The sequence below is a fragment of the Lissotriton vulgaris genome, chromosome 12 (assembly GCF_964263255.1).
Source record: "Lissotriton vulgaris chromosome 12, aLisVul1.2, whole genome shotgun sequence".
Taxonomy (NCBI): domain Eukaryota; kingdom Metazoa; phylum Chordata; class Amphibia; order Caudata; family Salamandridae; genus Lissotriton; species Lissotriton vulgaris.
The window spans coordinates 743,657,697-743,676,552 of record NC_141700.1 but is presented as its reverse complement, the minus strand read 5'-3'; the positions used below and the strand labels follow the sequence as shown (position 1 = coordinate 743,676,552).

The following is an 18,856-nucleotide window of genomic DNA, read 5'->3' as shown; positions in this document are numbered from 1 at the left end:
GAGGTATCAGAGTATTTTACATGAGGAAGAAACATTGTTTTCAGAACATGGTTAACAAGTTAAATCAGTTCTGGAGCGTAGTTACTGGAATTTCATGAGTACAAAAGCATAGCATAAACATAAGGAAAAAAATAGGCAAGGGGAAAGAAGATTAGGGGAGAGAGGGAAGGAATAGGGGAGGTAGACAGATAATAATGAAGGGAATAAGAGGGAGAGGGTGTAGGAGGCACAACAGGAAGACAAGGAAAAACAGTGTCCGACATCCGGCTAGGTAGGTGATGGCAGAGGGGTGAACTTGAGCTAAACTCCTCTAAAGCTGTGAGGGACAGCTCCACCGGTCATCGGCCAAAGGTTGCTTTGGCACCGCAGTACATACAGAAAGGTTATAGTTTCCGCCTTGGGGGGCATGGACCAAATGTTAAATCGAGCGCGCCGGTCACGGTGTACAGTGCTGTGCTCCCAGCGGTAATGGGATAAAAACCCAGGCCTCCACTGTGTGAGACTCCCTTGTCACTGTGGACTCTCTCAGAGGGGTCTCTGAGACTCCAGGGCATAAAGGCTGGATCCCTCCCCAACAAGAGGATAAAGAGTGCTTTAGAAAGGGACCTACTCATGGTGACCATTATTAGAAAATTGGTGTGTCAGATGTCCCCACTTGGCAAGGTCTTGCCCCTTCAGTGATCCAGTATCCCTGGATCAGCAGGCCAGCCGGATGTTGCCCCAATCCTAGGAAGTAACAGGGATTTTCATCTTGTGCAGAGTGACCAAGGAGCCTATTGGCCGATACGTTTCATGCCCATGAGGATCCCTTTCCTCCAAGTAGCCTGCAAAACGGGGGGTCGGTCTCACCCCCAAGAAGAACATGGTTTCCCCCAGTCAGCCCTGGTCCCTCAGTACTGTGCTCCGGACTTCCTTGTTGTTCTTCACTGAAGGGCATGGAGCATAGGCCCACACAAACTCTGGTACCTCCCTTCTGCTCCCCACTTACAGGATCCAGGTCAGTGCTGACGCTGCAACTGTAACCTAGGCACTCTGCACTTACTTGCCACCTCACCTACATTTCTCAGCAATATGGCTATCTTGGGGGGAGATGCCTTGCACACTTTCCTCCGATCTTGCCTTTAATTGCCCCTGGATTTGTTTCAGGGCATTGCAGGGCAATGCGCTCCTTTGGGCCCAAGCGCCGCCACCCTCTGGTGTCAGATCTGGCTTACCGGTCTGCAGCAGGGAGAGGCAGCTTCTTAAGACCCCAGCCCTCTTCTATGGACCTTTGCTCATGTCTCTACTTCAGTGCGATCAGCAGCTCGAATGGCACTCCCACTGTCACAACACTACACCTCCGTTTGAATTAACTGCAGCGCCAAGCACAGCCAGGCCTCCCAACGCTCATCCGCTTGTGCCGCTCTCGGCTCGTCAGTAATCAGGCATTCCTCACAAATCCGGCCACCATCTTGTCCCTCGCCGGAGCTCCTGCACGAGACTCACTCGGTTTGTCTACAGATACAGCGTGTCTCCTCGCCATTTGACACATCTGCTACTGGCAGCTGTATTTCGATGCCAATATTCACAAATTAGTTGGGTGCATTTCGACCAAATGAGCCTCCTTTGGTCAGATCCGTGTTCCGTCCGGTGGAGCAGCACTAGGGAGCAGCCATTCCGCAGCACCTGTGCACTGATCAGTTGGGATGTATACAATTTGTGGAGCTACCACAGATCTTTCATGCACCTGAGAACATCCTGCCGGGAATAATGAGGAATGGGCAGGTAAATTGGACCCTGACTTACTTATTTCCATGGTAATTCATAAGTACTCAGGGGATTCTCATGATTCAACCCAGAATCTCTGTTAGCTTAACTGGGGCGGGGGACAATTTCAACACTTCAAAATCCATATACCTCATCTAAAAAGCTGTTTGATGTGAAAACAAGGCATAGGATTGTTAGTGGTCTTAGGAACATTGAACTTGTCAGTCCCATGGAGAGCTGGACTCTACCTTTTGTAGTGGAGATAAGGCCAATTAAGAAATGGTTGATCCATGTTTATAATGATGGTTTAAAATGCAGTGCAACAACACAACTATCTTTTTAGCTTGTTTCAGGCATTTCTGTCCTTCCTTTTTGTGACGTCAGAGTTCAGATTAGATGACCATCTACGAGCAGGCTGAAAGTCCGCTTTCAAACAACATGAAGGTTCTTCTATATTCTTTTTAATTTGTTTACTAGGGCCATTGCCCTCCGCAATATTAAATGTAACTCACAATAAGTTACCACAGTTCACGTGAAGTCCTAAATCTATATCCATTTACTTGCATATTTATTAAAATGATTTGTTCTGTGATACTATATGTTTTGTAAACCAAAAATGTTTTAAGCATTTTTATAAATATTTCCAAGTTACACCAGTGAGATATTAGTTTAAATTCCATGAATCAATATAGCTTTGAACACATAAATACTTGCACTTCATTTATTAAAGTGAAAGATGCTTATGTTTCTGGTCAGCAGTGCTGCATTGGTTCTAAATGCTGAACATTTTCTTTGTAGCAATCTTTTGCAGAAAAAATGGAAATTTTATTCTTTTTTATATCTTTCATCTAATGTGCAAATACATAAGTGCTTTAACGTGTTTGTGCCCTACTGTTTATTTTACACAATATTGAGCTGTGCATAGGGTGACCACCCTCTCCACATCATTACAGACACTGTTTCAAGTCTTGAATGTTTGTGTGATACACTGGAGCATATTGTGGGCTGTAGTCTAATCAGACTAAGAAACATGAGAAAACGATTTGTAGGTGAAAACTGCAGGCGTGGAGACAGTGTCCAGAGTGGAAGAAAGCGAGGTGGTCACCTTCAGCTCTAACACTTTGAAGTAAGGCTCTAAACATACCAAAACCACTAAAGGATTTAAACATTTCAACATAATACATTTTTTAAACTGAGACATTACTCCTTCTGTTGATGCAGAAAGTTTGTGGATCTTATTTGTCAGGTCCCATCACCAGCATTCATTCTAAGTTTATACAGGCATTATGCTTATCAGCTGGAGGGAAAGGGCTCATGGAAGCTTTGGAAGATCTTTGTATTCTTTAACATGGTCTTTGTGGAATTTTAATACACGAGCTGAACATCATCTGCGCCAGCTTGTCACCCATGTACAACATGCACGACAGCCATTTTAGGTATCATGGTCTCCCTGTCCACGATCGATCGCCAGCGTGCTCCCCTGACCCTGCGAGCATCCTCCGCGCACCCTGGCTTTCCCCCCCCACTCCCTCACATGGGCAAGTCATAAACCTTCTTCTTCTGCATGACTCTGTCCTTGGGAGTCACGCTCGCGCCTGACCAACACCTCCTTTCCTTTCATGAATACCCCTCTGTTGGTAAACTCTCCCTCCGCGCTTGATTGTCCACGCGGCATGAATACCTCTCCTTTGATGACCCCTTCCCCCGAGTCCGATTGTCCACACAGGTCCGAGGCCATCGCCTAGCCGGGAGATACAGTTTACTGCCCCCTATTGTATGGAGTCGCTCCTCTTCAAAGGGCACACTATTGATCCTGGCCTCCCCACCCCCTGGGATACGATCAGGCGCACACATCCTAAGAATCGGCGGAACACTCAGCTGCGTGATAGCCCCCTCTTATTATCAGCAGGGTGAGGACCTCTATTGTGGATACATGTGGGGGTGGGTCTGACACGAGGATTACGGGGAAGTCTTTTTGTGAGTTCACAGAGTTTTTTTTATGCAATAAAGAATGCTCACACGTCATAAACCAGGGTATAAGAGGCCAGACCTCAGAGAGGCTGTTAGAGCACCTCGAGACGATACCTTGTTGTCTGATCTGATGTGTTCTGATCCGTCAGAATAAAAACTTCTGTTTCCTGCCTTCCAGTCTCCAGCGCCTACCTCTTTGTTTGGTAACTAGAGTGGTATAGAGGCGGTTAACGCCGGGCAATCTTGAAACAGGCCATCAGCCCTACCCTTTTTTCTACAGTCTTACCTGTGCAGATCCTGGCCACAAAATGATGCTGGTGTTGATGTGCAGGCTCTTCCCTGAGGGGGCACTGGAATCATAGTGCCCGACTGTACGGTGTTGTATTTTGGCGTCTGTTTCCAGTTGCCAGTGGACAATATCATACTGAGCGAGGGGGTTCCCAGAACTGTCAAAGAAAACCTTTGTTTGAAGTTCATCCTTGAAGGTGGCATGTTTGATGTAGTGGTAAAGCTGGGGAATAGAAAGGGAGCACAACAATAAATTGGCATGTTTAATTGTTGGGAGGTTGAAGGGATATACAAAATTATGATATAATTTATCCCTAATTATTTGGTAAGAAACTGAAAACAGGAAACGTAGAACACAACAGGCACCGTTTGTAACTTTAGCTGCATTGCATTTGAAACTGAGCCCCTATCATTGACTTAAGGTGTGCAACTGATGTGCTGCTGTATTTACTCTTGTCTGCTGTTCAACAATAATGTGCCTACCACATGAACTTTAAATTGTATGCAGAGGAAGTGAAAATCTGATTAGAGCTAAGCAATAGCTAAACAATATACTGGTCCCTACGGAGGTAGTGTAGCCCTTGACTACCACAGCAATAGTGTTATTTTATGGAAAGTAAAAGAAAACACTCCAATGAGCAAGATTCAGTTATGCGTTTCAGTGCATTTATTTATACATATCTCACTTTTTAATATATTGATCAATTCACACAGTATAATATACTACTTATACAAGGTGCTTCTAAAAAGTGACAGAGAAGTGAAAGTGATATATGGTGATTGAAAAGTGCATTCATTGTATGTACAATTTATATACATGTGGCTGAATGGGACAATTGACTGTTTTGAAGGTCACACTCATGAACCAAGTGTACTCATCCACTGTCAAAAATCTTAAAAACACAGTCCATATATGTTTCTTGTCGATGTTTTTTTGTCCCCTCAAAATCGGCATTTAGAGCATGGTCAACATCAGGATGAGAATTAACTAAAACAGAGATACCCAAAAGAATGAGACGCTTGTGTTAAATATATGTAAACATTTAATTGCTGACAAATTTACCACAGATATCTAAAGAGAAAGTACATACCTAAAAACCGGAGAATAAATTACCTTAATCAAACAAATATCAGACAAATTGTCCTGCACCAACTTCAAATTAGATATTTGCATGCTGTAATGGAATAACATAAGTATTACATGAACAAATGGACCCTTATAAGGAGTTAATTGGGATAGGCATGGTAAACCTGTGTTACCTACCCCAAAATAAAATGTCACACTGTTTAGAAGGACAGCTTCAAAATGTAGTTTTCATACCCTAAAATGAAATTTAAAGAAGTAATCAATTATATAAATAAGCACAGACTGGTTGGCATTAAACTCTTTCAAGTGTTACTTAAGCCTACTGAGGTATTCAAAAACGGTACAACTGGATGTATCACTATTACAACTAGTGAGTGTATTTCCTAAAACGATCACAAAATATGCAAACAGCATAAAACATCCCATTTAAACAAGCGTCAAATTGCTTCTAGTAAATCAGAATGGGATGGTGACAGGACGGAAATTTCTAAATGAGCAAAGATTGTGTGCAATTGTTCTGGCATTTCAAACACCTTGTCTTGTTGTTGTAACTTTTATGGTTTTGCATTGCTAAAAACCGAATAAAGGAATTTATTATTATTATTGTCTTGTTGCTAATCTTTTATTAATCTCCATGAATGGTAAGTGAACTCACCAAACCAGCATGAGCCACAAATCCATTTATCACCTGAGTTGAAGGTAGAGGCCCATTTTAAAGACACACTCTCTATTCAGTTTGTGTAAACTTTAAATAAATAACAAAAAAGTTAAAATCCAATTTCATAAAAGAACAAGACAGATTCTTAAACTTGCTATCAGAGGATTCCACACTTAAGGGCTTAATGCAATGGTGGTCAGAAAGCCTTCGGTCGGAGTCTTTCTGATCATCATCGTCGGTTTGACTTCCAACCGGCTGATTATGAATCAGCCTGTAGGAATTGAAATCAGCCGTCATTACGGCTGGGCTTCTGACAAGGAGCTTGTTGGCCAGTCAGAGGCTGTCCCGTAATCCCAAAGGTCGGTCTTTCCACCCTTAGGATTATAATACTCAGTCTCCGACATGCTTTCCATGCTTGGCTTTCCGACATGGCAAGCCTGTCAGAGAGTGATTATGGGTCCCCTAGCGGGACCCCCTTGTGTGTGGGGCCACTGGCTGGTACCCTAGGGGGCATCTATGGTACCATCCTGTTATTCTCTGCACCCTGTGATAAGAAGCTTGAGGTGGCTGCCACGGGTTGCAGGGATTACCACCACCTCCCTTTTTCCTATGGGAGCATGCACTATTGCAAGGTTAAGTCTGTAACACATGCTCCCATAGGGAAATGTCAGAATGTGACCAAACAGTGTTCAGTTGTATCCAAATCAGGTGATCGAAGCACTGACTAGAGGTCGGTTAGTCCCTTTCATGAATGCCCGACATCATAATCAGCCCCATAGTACCAATGAAACGCTGCCTGTGCTTGGCCTCCTGGATTCCCAGTCGAAGTGCCGAAGGGCTCCTGTAGTTTAATCCTGAGGTGCTTCAAAAAGCATGCACATAAAGGAGACAGCCGACACCATGCTTCAATGGCAATACAGTTGAGTTACCAGTAGAGAACAGAGCAAAATGCCTCCCTTTCTTTGTACGAAATATAGATTTATATTATAAACCAAGACTGCATGTTGGTTGACGTAATTGTACAACCAAATAAAAACGTTTTTCATGCATAAAAAAGGCCATTGAAAAAATACTATCCTACTCTTGCATAATATGTTGTATTCCTCCATGCTAGTGAGATCAAATTGTTGACCATCTCTCCATTCCCTGAACATATCAAAGGGTTAGAATTTACAAAATTATAGACTCTAAAAGAGAGAGAAAAAAAGCGTTAAAAGGAAAGCATTGAAATAAAAACATTGTGGCTCCCGATTAACAGCATTGTCACAGGTAGAAAACCACTTGCCACAGTCTTAGGTACGCCTAATCATAGAAACACAAAAGAAATCACACATAGAATAGGAAGTCATGTCTTCAATTGCGCAGTTCACACAAACTGCAACGTTCTCCATTGTTCATATAAACAAAGCCTGTCTCCAATCCCCAAGTGTATGCAGGCCTCTGTTATTGTCCCTCGTTTGTCCATCCACAATAGTTCCCTTTTTCAGAGAAGTCCCGCCTTGCCTCCTCCTCAGAGTCCCAAAGATATCTGTTTGATTTCTTACTACTTTAAGTCTTCACTTTTATATTGATATGTTTGATAGGGTTGGACTAGAGGTCCTTAATTTTGGGGTAGATAACACAGGCTTACCTTGGCTCTCAACAATGAACTCCTTATAAGGATCCACTCCTTTGTGTAACACTTATGTTATCCATTATAGCATGTCAATATCTACTTTGAAGTTAGTCCAGGACAATCTGTCTAATATTTGTTTGATTAAGAGTTTTTATGGCCACATTTTTTTTGTGCGTAGTATCTCTTTACGATACCTGTGGTTATAAATTTGTTGGCAATTGGGTGTTGATACATATTAACACAATTCTCTTCTACTTTTAGGTATATCAATTTTAGATAATTCTCGTCCTGATGATGATCATCATTTTGTTTGTCTTGCTTTTGTTGACTGATGTCACGCTCAGCTTCAAAACACCTCGGAATGCTGCCTGAATCTTAAGGGACAATGGAAGGTAAAAATAGCCAGTCAGCTCACTCTTTTTTCCATTTTATTGCAATGAAGTAAGGAGACAAAATATTATTTTACTCTTTTTGTTTGTAGGCTACTTTTAAGTACTGTGCCTATGTCAGTCAATGGCTTCTTCAGATACATATGGGAAGAACCAGAAACTTGTCAGTAAACTACTGAAGAACAATACTAAAATCGACATTCTTAACCTCTTATCTGCCCTGGAGGTTATGGGGGATTCTGGGGGTGGATGTCAAAACCCTCCCTCTAGTATGTCAGACTCTCATGCCATCTCTGTGGATAAACTACCTTCTAATTTGCCTACTTCTACTAGTGCCACAACACATAAGAGAGCTAACAAATGACATCCTTTCCTCAGAAAAGTCAACACTACTGTCCCAATGGAGCTCAAATTAAGTCAAGTCAAGTCAAGAGATTTATATAGCGCGCTACATACCCATAGGGTCTCAAGGCGCTTGAAGAAGGGTGGGGAATTACTTGTCGAATATCCAAGTTTTAAGTTGCTTTCTGAATGCTAGGTGGTTCTGAGTAAGGCGAAGGTGAGTGGGAAGTGAGTTCCAGGTTTTAGCTGCCAGGTAGGAGAAGGATCTACCTCCCATGGTGGTTTTGTTGATGCGAGGTACAGTGGCAAGGGCTTGGTTGGAGGATCGTAGCTGGCGGGAGGGGGTGTAGAAGGACAGTCGTGTGTTGAGGCATTCGGGTCCAAGTTCGTAAAGTGCTTTGTGTGCGTGGGTTAGGAGGCGGAAAGTAATCCTCTTATTTACGGGGAGCCAGTGGAGGTTTTTCAGGTGACCAGAGATGTGTTCTTTACGCGGGATGTCTAGTTTGAGAGGAAATTAGAGGAAATTCGTGCACTCAAACCTTACAGGGAAGACAGGCCCTTGATGAAATATGGTCTTCTGTGATAGATAAAGTTACTCAGATGGAGCGAAGGGTTGGAGTACTCAAAGACACTGCGCTAACTGTACAAGCATTGCAATCTGAAATGTTGTCTTAAAAAACAGGCTAAGGACATAGAAAATTGAAACAGAAGGAACAGTCTACAAACCTATGGTCTGACTGAAGGAATGGAAGGTTCTTATCCTACCTACCTACCCTCTTTTGAACATACAAAGGTACATACACTTGGTCATGCTCCTCATTCTGCCTCAACTTTACAGAAACCTAGAGGTGCAATGCTTCATTTTTTAGAATATTTAGATCTCCTTATTGTCACCAAGGCACCTAAAGCCACAGGTCGTATTTCAGGTTCCAGATCTAACCTAATTTTTGCACCGGATTTTGCCAAGGCCACAGCAGACAGAAGGAACATGTTTCTCGATATGCGACCAGCTCTCCACTCTCTCAAAACCGGATTTGGATCCTTTCATCCATGTTTATTCAGAGTAACTTACAATAACAAGACTACTACCTATGAAGACCCCTCCCTTCCCCAACAATGTATTACTAATTGCAGAGGAGAGGCAATGTACACCTTCAAGCTTCCTGTTACTTGATTTATGGTTTTCAAATTCTGTTGATAATTTTCTAGTCATAAGTGTTCTATTCACAAGTCTATATTATATTTACTAATCTTCTCACATATATGTTAGAATTGTTTCTTACAATGCAAAGATTCTTTCGTTTAGGTATGTTCCGTGTTTTTTGTCAAGATTTCACAGATATGGGTTTATGTGGTTTGGTCTCCCCCTCCTTTGTTAGCTGATCGGAGTTTGGGTTGTGGCTTCCCCATTTAATTGTCGCTCTACCCTCAACATGTTTGTGTATTGTGTAGATAAGTCTTTATGGTTATTCATTCCAGTATGTTGCATTTCTACTTCCCTCTGCCTCATCTTTCTCCTGTGTCACCCTCTTCTTTTGCTATGCTTTATTCCTTATTTTTCTCCTGACCACACCCACATTTTCTTTATGCAATGGAGTGGCGTTCTTATGTCATAAATCCTTAGATATTCAAGTTTGTTCCCAAGAAACTGATTCTGTGTGAAGATAGGTTTCTGCATCCATGACTATTAATAAAATACCTATAACTATTTTTAATGTCTAAGCACCCACTACCACAGATACATCTTTTGACCTGAGGTATTATCTATGTTGATGTCTTTTAATTATAGTTATTGAAATGTTGGTGGTGATTGTAATATGGTTATTGACCCATTTGTTGATTGCACTCTAAATCTAAGTTTATCCAATCACATATGCATCCCATGTATAAATCCACTATAAAACAGAGATCCCTCAAGGCATACACTTATTCTCCCCTGCACATTCTCCCCAAACTCAAATTGACTATTTATTTGTTTCCAAGTCTCTTGCACAACACATTACACATTCAGATATCATCTGCATATTCATCTCCAACCGTGACCCTATCACTCTAGATGTAGATCTTCTTTCACTTACTCCTGGTACCAAACATTGGAGATTTATTAACTGCCTCCTTCTAGATCCTAAATTTGCACAAAAGTTTGAACACTTTGCAAACACCTTTTGTCTTGACAATGAGACCCCAACTATCTCCCTCACCTTTAAAGCTGCTTCTAGAGATTTCATTATGTCCTTTGTAGCCCATAAAAAGAAGCCATCCTCCAACAAATTAAATGTATTTATGAATTGTATTACACCGTTAGAGAATTCTAATCACCTCTCTAACTCTACAATTTGTCTGGAAGAGTCAATTAAATCTCAATTTGCTTTTAATACAATAGTCACAGAAAATACCAACTCATGCCTCCTTAAATCCAGTGCCAAATATTACGGAGGAGAAAATAAGACCAGAAAAGTTCTAGCTAATCACCTCAAAATTAAAATAGACCATACCAAATAGACTCCATCTTCACGTCCACTAACCAATCAGTTCAAAAAATTAAGATATTGTTTCTGAATTTAGAGACTTCTTCCAATCTTTGTACACTCAGGAATCCCATAGAAAGACATAATTCTGTATCTAACCAATATTAAATCTCCTTCCGATCCTACAATGGATTTCACTTCATTAGATGACAATTGTATTGATGACATTCTCACTGCTATTTACTCGATTAGGATGGGTTTCCCTATGCAATTTAACGCACATTTCTTCAAACTTCTTACACCCAAACAACCTCAGTTTTTTACTAATTTCATTTCCTCTAAATCTGCTTGGGGTTCCTTCCAAGATGTTTTAATATGTCTCATCCCTTAAAAGAGCAAAGATCCAACAATCTGAAAAAATTATAGATCCAGTTCCCTTGTTAATTTGGATTATAAAATCTTTGCTGAAATCTTTGCCTGATCTCTCTATTTATTCAAGGTAGGCATATTATGGATAGCACCAGATTAATCGTCAATGTTTTAAGTAAGTTGAAATCATATAAACATTCTATATTGGCTATTTCTTTGGATGCTTAAAAGGAATTTGACTGAGTTAGCTGACCATTTTTTCCTACTTCTTCTAGGTTTGTCTTTGGTTGTAAATTTATTCATTTTGTCTCCTTATTTCTCCATCTTTTACAATTCATCCAGGTATTCGGCAAGGATGCCCTCTTTCTCCCTGATTATTTGTTTGCCCTAGAATCCTTTTTATAAAAAATTATTGAAACTTTTAAATTTCTGGTTTCCAATATGGAGACAAACATTTAACATTTTAAGTTCATGCTGATTACATTTTGCTCTTCCTCTCATATCCTTAATCCTTGTTGCCAGCCTTCTGGATTGAAGTCACACATTTTGCTTCCATCTAGATAAATGCTTAAATTCTCCCTTTACTAAATTATGTTTTCATGCAAACTTTCTTTCTTCTTTCTTTCATTGTAATACAGATAGAATTAATATATTTTACTCTGGTGTAATGCTTCGAGTAAAGACAAGGTATCCATCAACGCAAAAGAAATCCTTACAACTCTTACCTCTAGATGAAATTCTCAGTTCTTATCTTGGTGAGGTCAACTAGATCCAATAAAAATGATGATAGTCCCCATAATATGTTTTTATCTTTCTAATATCCCTAAAATATTCCCAGATTTCATTTTACAAAAATATACTTTACAAAAATCTTGCATGTCGCTTCAAAACCGTAAACATCCCAAACATATGGCATATGTTAATTTTCCTGACTTTTGCACGTAATATACAGCATATTTTCTTAAACAAGCATCCTTTTCTCTGACTGACAACAAAACTCTATAATTCTACATCATGGTTTGATATTTAAAAATCTTTTCTCCACTTCTTATCTATTCAAGAATTCTTATTTCTTATCTTTTTCTCGCAAACCTTTATCCTTGTCCCTCTCATATTAAAAAATGCATGTAAGATCCTCTAACCTATTTTAAATTCCCATCAGAATACTAAACAACAATTTCTACATTCTTCAGTTTGGCATACTAAACATACTAAATTAAACAATAAACCAATTTTTTGGGAAAGCTTGGCATGGAAAAGGACTCAGATAAATGTATCAACTTTTTCATAATGATTTATCTTTTCCTCTTATATTAGCTCAAGCATGTTTCTCATTTCCTTCTGTGTATGAGGCTAAAAATGTATCAATAATTTCTATCATCGGATCTGCATATGATCAACGTTTGCATAATCTCACCCCTCCTCCTAAGGTTCCTAGCATAACACCTCTACTTTGCAACTTTCTTTCAGCATCCCAAATATATAAGAATTTAACAGCTCACCCAGAACTCAACCAAATACAGCTATGGAACTGCAATGGGAATCCGACATACAGACTTCTTTTTAAGTTCCCATATTGAACAAACGTTGGACTAAAATACTGAAATCCTCTAGAGCAGCAAATGTTGTTCCAAACTGTATCTTTTATCTAAAATAGACTTTTAATCACTCTAGTCACTCTGCATAAAATTAACTCTACATTCCTCTCCTCCTGTTGGTCCTGCAATAGTACTTCATTCAACCTCAAACATATTTTATTTGACTGTCCCTCTACCAATCACTTTTGGTCACAAGTCTTGCGACACATCAGTATTATATTTCACACATGTACCCTTCACTTTGACTAATATTTTAGGGGAGTATTTCAGAGCACTAGTCCTCCCAATCAGATAATGTTCAGGTACTTGATTTACTTCTAGCACTTGATTTTCAACAGATTACCAAAGCATGGAAAGATTCTGCAAATGTATCACTTCAGGCTAGGTGTAATGGTGTTTTCTATAATCCTACACTTGTTAGAGCATACATCAATCCAATTGCTCTTACCAATAAAATAGATCTTCTTTGATTACCTGTGATACATTTCCTGTATGCCTCTGCAAGAAACAGCTGCTATGCTACCCTCAGAAACAAGAGGTACCTAAATCTCAATGACTTTATTTTATGTTACCAATTTGAATAATCAATATAATCTGCTGTTCATTTCCAACTTTGATACTTATATTTTAGCAGTGATATTTGACATTTGTAACTTATTTCTAATAAGATATGGCTATATTACTTTCCCCTCTCTTTCCTATGTTTTTTCTTTTTCTTTTAAAACTATGTTCCAGATTTTTCATACTTTGCACATCATATTGTGCTACTTTAATTAACAAGTAAACTTTCTCTTTTAAAATGAAAAGAAAAGCACTGAAAATAAAGCATCAAAGGAATTAGATGTGTAACTCCAGCTCACAAAGTGGTAATTCACCCTTTCTTAGAGTATCCTCAGAATGCAATTTGAAAGAATGCAGTGTCCCACACCACTGGATTACTGGTCTACCTGTGAGTTTTTGAATAAAAGTGAATGGCTTCCATAGTAGCCTGTCTACTATATAAATGTTGTGTGACTATTACATTTGGAGCTCAAACGTGGTGTTTCTTTTTGAAAAAATTAAGTGTTCACATTGCACAATGTGTTATGCCTCACACTAAAAGTCCGGGTTTAACCACCATGTTGCCTGTGAGCTTAAGCAATATGATTGATCATTATACAGTTTACACTCATTTAATGAAACTCAATAGTAAAGGCATCGATGTGCACTCGGATTCCCTAAAACCAATAAAAAGCCAATCATGTGTGTCTCCTGTTGATATCATGGCTTTAATTGAATATTCAAACTATTTCTAGCAGCAAATGTTGTTTTCTTACATGCCAGGGTTGGAAGTCCAATACACTGGAACAGGTTCCACGATAGAAGGGTCCTCCCGATGTTCGACATGTATTGAGATCATGTAAAGCCACTGAAATGGCGGAAACTGCCCGATACACATTGTACGTGAATCTAGGGCGGGAGACATCATTATAGATGCCATTGACACTATCAATCCTCTCTGATCCTGTGCATGATTTTGTGTTGTTATCCCATGAACCCGGCAATACTTCCGGACTTTGCCACCTACAACCAAAAGCTGTTGCCCAGAAAGTTTTAATGTAGTTATCGTCAGGATAGTTTGAAGGATGGGCATTGTTTACATACTCTTTGAAACCTGGCATCTCTCCACTGTAAATCGCAAGTCCGATTGTGCCAGAGAGGATTTTCAAATACTTGTCTGCAGACAGGAGTGCTGATGTTGACCAGGCTTCACTTGCAATGAATGTCTTTCCAGTCATATTCTGCCTCACTAGTTCATCAAACAGAGGAACCAAATGTGAATCCAGGCCAAATATGACCACAGCAACAGCTGCTGAATTTCGCATGATCTGGACAATATGGGGCGCATTCCTGTCTGCTCGATTGAGGATAATATTCTCAGAGAAGGCCACACAAGCTCCAGCTTTATGAAGTTCTGTCTGTAATATTTCAGCCCCATGACGGCCGTAGTCATTGTTTTCTGCAAGAATACCAACCCAGGTCCAATTAAAGTGAACTACCAACTGGGCTAGTCCCCTGGACTGGAAGTCATCACTTGGGATGGTCCGGAAGAAGGAAGGGAACTGGTTACGGTCACTCAGGACTGGACTCGTTGAAAAATAGCTGATCTGTAAAGCCAGAAATGTAGACATTTTTAAGCAGTAATAACTGATTTTACTAAGATGCTAAGTAGTTGGGAGTTCTGTTATGTTTAGAATAAATTGTGCTTGGAATGTCTGTCATGAGATGATGGACACTCACTTCACTATGCCACTTCTCAGATGTGTTGGGAGAGGAGATTAATTCAACAAAAGACTAAACCCTTCCCCAGAAGATAATGTTTTGTCCAGACATTCATTCAATTAATTTTACTGTAAAATAGATGGGCATAAGTTAGCATTACGAAAGGATGGAGAAGAAAAAACATAAACATTTTCTAGACTTGAAAAGCTCACTAAATTTGGAAATAAAGAGGGCATGAGTGTTTCCGTCATCAGGGCAAGCATTATGGTGCACTTGGCTTGGATGGACTGACAGAGTAAGGATTGGACAGTGTCATTGGTGGAATGAGAATATGAACCTGGGTGTTAAACCATTGTATGGGTTTACAATTGGTTATTTTGATTTAGGATTAACCATATTGCCAAGTAAATTGAGTTATAAGAGCATTCATGGTGAAATATACTTTAAGCCATGCATGCTGCTACCAAAGATAAAACCTAGAACTGGAAAGCACTGCCTTGTATGCCAGAACCTCAAGTATGTCATAGCATGCTTCCATAATATGATAGCCCAAAAATAAAAATAAGAAAAACATTGACAATGTAGCTATATACAGATTGGTACAGATTCATGTTCATAACTCCACATCTACATATCTTGAAGATATATATACATATTCCTAAAGGTCATATATTTGGGATCAAGTATAGTAAATATTTAATTAATCAATCAATCAATCAATACAGCTTTATTCGGTTTTCATATGACTATAGAAAGAACCATAAAAGCACACTTTACAACAATCATTAAAACAATGTTTCAATCATATTATGCAATTAGCAAAAATATTTGTTACAATTAATAGTTCCATCACGTCATTTTTGGGCACTGTAAACAAACAGGAAATTTAAAAAAATCTAATATATGCTTTAAAAAAGGAATAAAAAAACCTTATCACGATACAACATTCGTAATAGGACATTCTTTAAAGATGCTTTCTGTGCCTATTAGTAGTTTTCAAGAATTGTACTATATTTCTTGTGAAACATTCTGAATCTAAAATTTGCAGTGCAAGGTATGCTGGGCGACATTGTGTCATGCCCCCAATTTTTAGAATTGGTTTAACCCATTTTCTTTTCTGTTCTTTATAAAATTGACAGACCAGGATTAAGTGCATTGACGGTTGGGGTGAGACATCGTCACAAGGGCAATTTTTTTATCCCAATCATTCATTTTGGGGAAGCTTACCAAGCGGTGGAATACATCAGCCTATGGCGATTTAGCACAAATCTGTCATACCCACTTAAGATAAACGTTACATATGGTTGAATACTGAGACAGATTGCATCATTAGGTTATTTTGGACTGTTCGCTTGTTTGCCTCTGCGGCAAATCTAAGTGCCCCCATGTGGCTCATACATTGTTTTTTAAAGGTTTTCCTGGGGATTAAGGCTACTGATGTGAGATTTTTATAGTAATTTAATAAACCCAGGTCAGCCAAAAAAAATTTATGTACTTGAGCCACCCAATCTTTAAAACATTTTCTAGACCTAAGCTGTCTCTCAAAACCTCCCAATTAAAAGATGTTCTTGGGGACCACCAGATACAATGCCATAATAAGGCCGGGTGGACTTTTATGTCTGTGATGTAGGGTATTCCCAGTTCTGTGTGGCATATAAATATTGAGGTGCCTCGTGGGACTACCAATAAATATCTTAAAAAGGCATTCTCAACTTTCTGGAGTTCCTTCACATCACCATATCCCCAAACTCCTGCCCCATAGGTCGCTCTGCTGACACACTTAGCTTGATATATTGTGAGCATCTCTTCTCTGCTGGAGGTCTCTTACCTAACTTCTGCAAGAATTTCACCAGGGCCGTTGTTGTCCTCATAAAAAGTAATTTCCTGGCATTTATTGCTTGATGCCATGAGCCCTTATTATTGATAAGGATACCTAGCTAAGGGTATGTTTCAGTAGGCTCCACCTTTGTATTTTCTATATAGATATCCTTCTGTTTGCTTCCGCCTATCCTGCAACTCATTATAAAAGTTTTCTTACTGTTTATTTTTAAGTCTAAGTCTTCCTTGTATTTATAATAGGTATTAAGGGCACGTTGTAACCCTATCGATGTCAGAGCCATAATTACGGCATCGTCCGCGTAGAGTAGGACGGGTATTGGATGTTTCTGCAACAGTGGTAGGTCCCGACACCCTTCCAACATGGCTTGTTCCAGACCATTTGTATAGAGTGTAAAAAGGAAGGGTGCCATGACCCAACCCTGCCTGACCCCCCTTTCCACTTTAAACAACTTCAAACAACCCTGTATACTCCCCGTTAAGGCCAAAACGGACCCTAGCGATCTCGTTTCCATAAAGTTTTCTTAAAAAGTTAATTATGGGGATCTCCACGCACATTGCCTTCAGAGTTCTTCATAGTTTAACATGACTTACGCAATCGAACACGGCCGTCAGGTCAGCAAAGGCCAGGTACAATATCCCCCCTTTCACGTTGACGTATTTTCCCATAAAAAGGGTCAAATTAAGGCCTTGCTCAATAGTACCCAGCCCTTCCCTGAACCCGAATTGTAGGTCCGATATTACGTTGTTATCCTCTGCCCACTGTTGGAGACGGTTCAGGACTATGTGACCTGCCACTTTGCTCAGAAATTTGAAATATATATTGTCAGACCCCCCTTAGCCCTCCCAAAGTAGGACGGAATAGCCGGGGTATGACAAGTCTTGTATCCCTCGATATGAACTTCGTCGCGGCCCAGGTCTCTTGGAAACAAAGGACATTTAATTTTTCCCACAAAATCATGCCATATATAATTAGTCAATTTCAACCGTAAGCCCGCTATATTTCAATATAAAATTATGAGACTAGCTTCATTGGTAGTAGGTTCCTGTTTGAAATGAAATATAGTGGAAATAGGTTGATGTGCAACTGAACTGATAACCGGGATTATTCCCTGATCTATCACTAGACAAAGATTTACTATTGCCCCACTACTGGCCAAGTTGTTGTCTGTGCCCGTGGTCTGTGGTTCTAATTAGTAGTAATTTTCTAAGTGTAATCTGTACGGACTGGATTTCGACATTAGGGTCTGCACAATGTGGACCGAGAGGGATAGATCCTATTACTTGCTTTGACTGTGGTTCCTGTATCTGATCCAGTCAGTCTATCTCTTCCAAACTCGAGAGCATGGTAAACCGGTTCTCAACCGGTAAATTGTAAATGCAATTTTGCCTTACACCAATGTTTCTGGTAATACCACCTCTCTCAGCCCTAAAGGGTGGTCGATAGAAAAAGCCCAATGGCAGTGTATTAATCCCTCTTGTTGTCACAGAATTGTTTCCTGCCAACCAGAAGATATTTTCCACCAACAGGGGTGTTTTAAACGTTAAAACCACCCAATCCCCTGTTAGTGTTTTCTACTTTTGCCTACCCACTGGACCCTGCGGGCCATCTTGAATTCAATAAAAAGCTGCTCAGTGAGTCCAACCTTCGTACTTAGCCTGTGTAATGCTTTGTTTCTAAACGTTTCCCAGGTTTCATTTTCTTAAATGCCCAGTTTTGGTACGTTTGCTCGAATGACCGTATACAGTGTTGCTGGTGGTGGTATATCTAAATATTGGTCTCTGCTGAGATAATCGTTTTGTACTTTTGGATATGATGAGGCATATGTATGAACAAGACCTTTTGCGATTCCTTAATAGTGATGTTTAGCGAATTGCTATTAAGGAATCGCAACATGCTATGTATGTAGGAATCGCAATATTAAATGATAAAATATATTTTTTAAACTTACTTTAAAAAAATATAAACAGACAAACATAATAGTTTATAAATATACATACATTTACTTTATAATAATTTATTAACTCATATCTTTGTTTAATTTTTAAACTTTTAAATTTTTATAAAAGTAAAATATATACATATTTCAATAATTTAAAATAAATACAACATTCTATAATAAATTAAAACATTAAACTATAAAAAAATACATTTTGCGTTACAATAAATACAACATTAGGGAAAATGTTGGATAGCAGAATAATTATATTTACTATTCCAACTCCA

General features: G+C 39.5%; 1 protein-coding gene across 1 annotated transcript in view; it reads right to left on the bottom strand.

Moving 5' to 3' along the window:
- LOC147678535 (extracellular calcium-sensing receptor-like) overlaps window positions 1–18,856 on the bottom strand; it is a 75,504-nt gene that overhangs the window by 18,051 nt on the left and 38,597 nt on the right. Inside the window, exons 3-4 of the mRNA XM_086945679.1 lie at window positions 13,848–14,678; window positions 4,004–4,228 (exon numbers count right to left, since the gene is read on the bottom strand). Of these exons, the coding sequence (XP_086801805.1) occupies window positions 4,004–4,228; window positions 13,848–14,678 (1,056 nt within the window). The remainder of the gene's footprint in view (window positions 1–4,003; window positions 4,229–13,847; window positions 14,679–18,856) is intronic.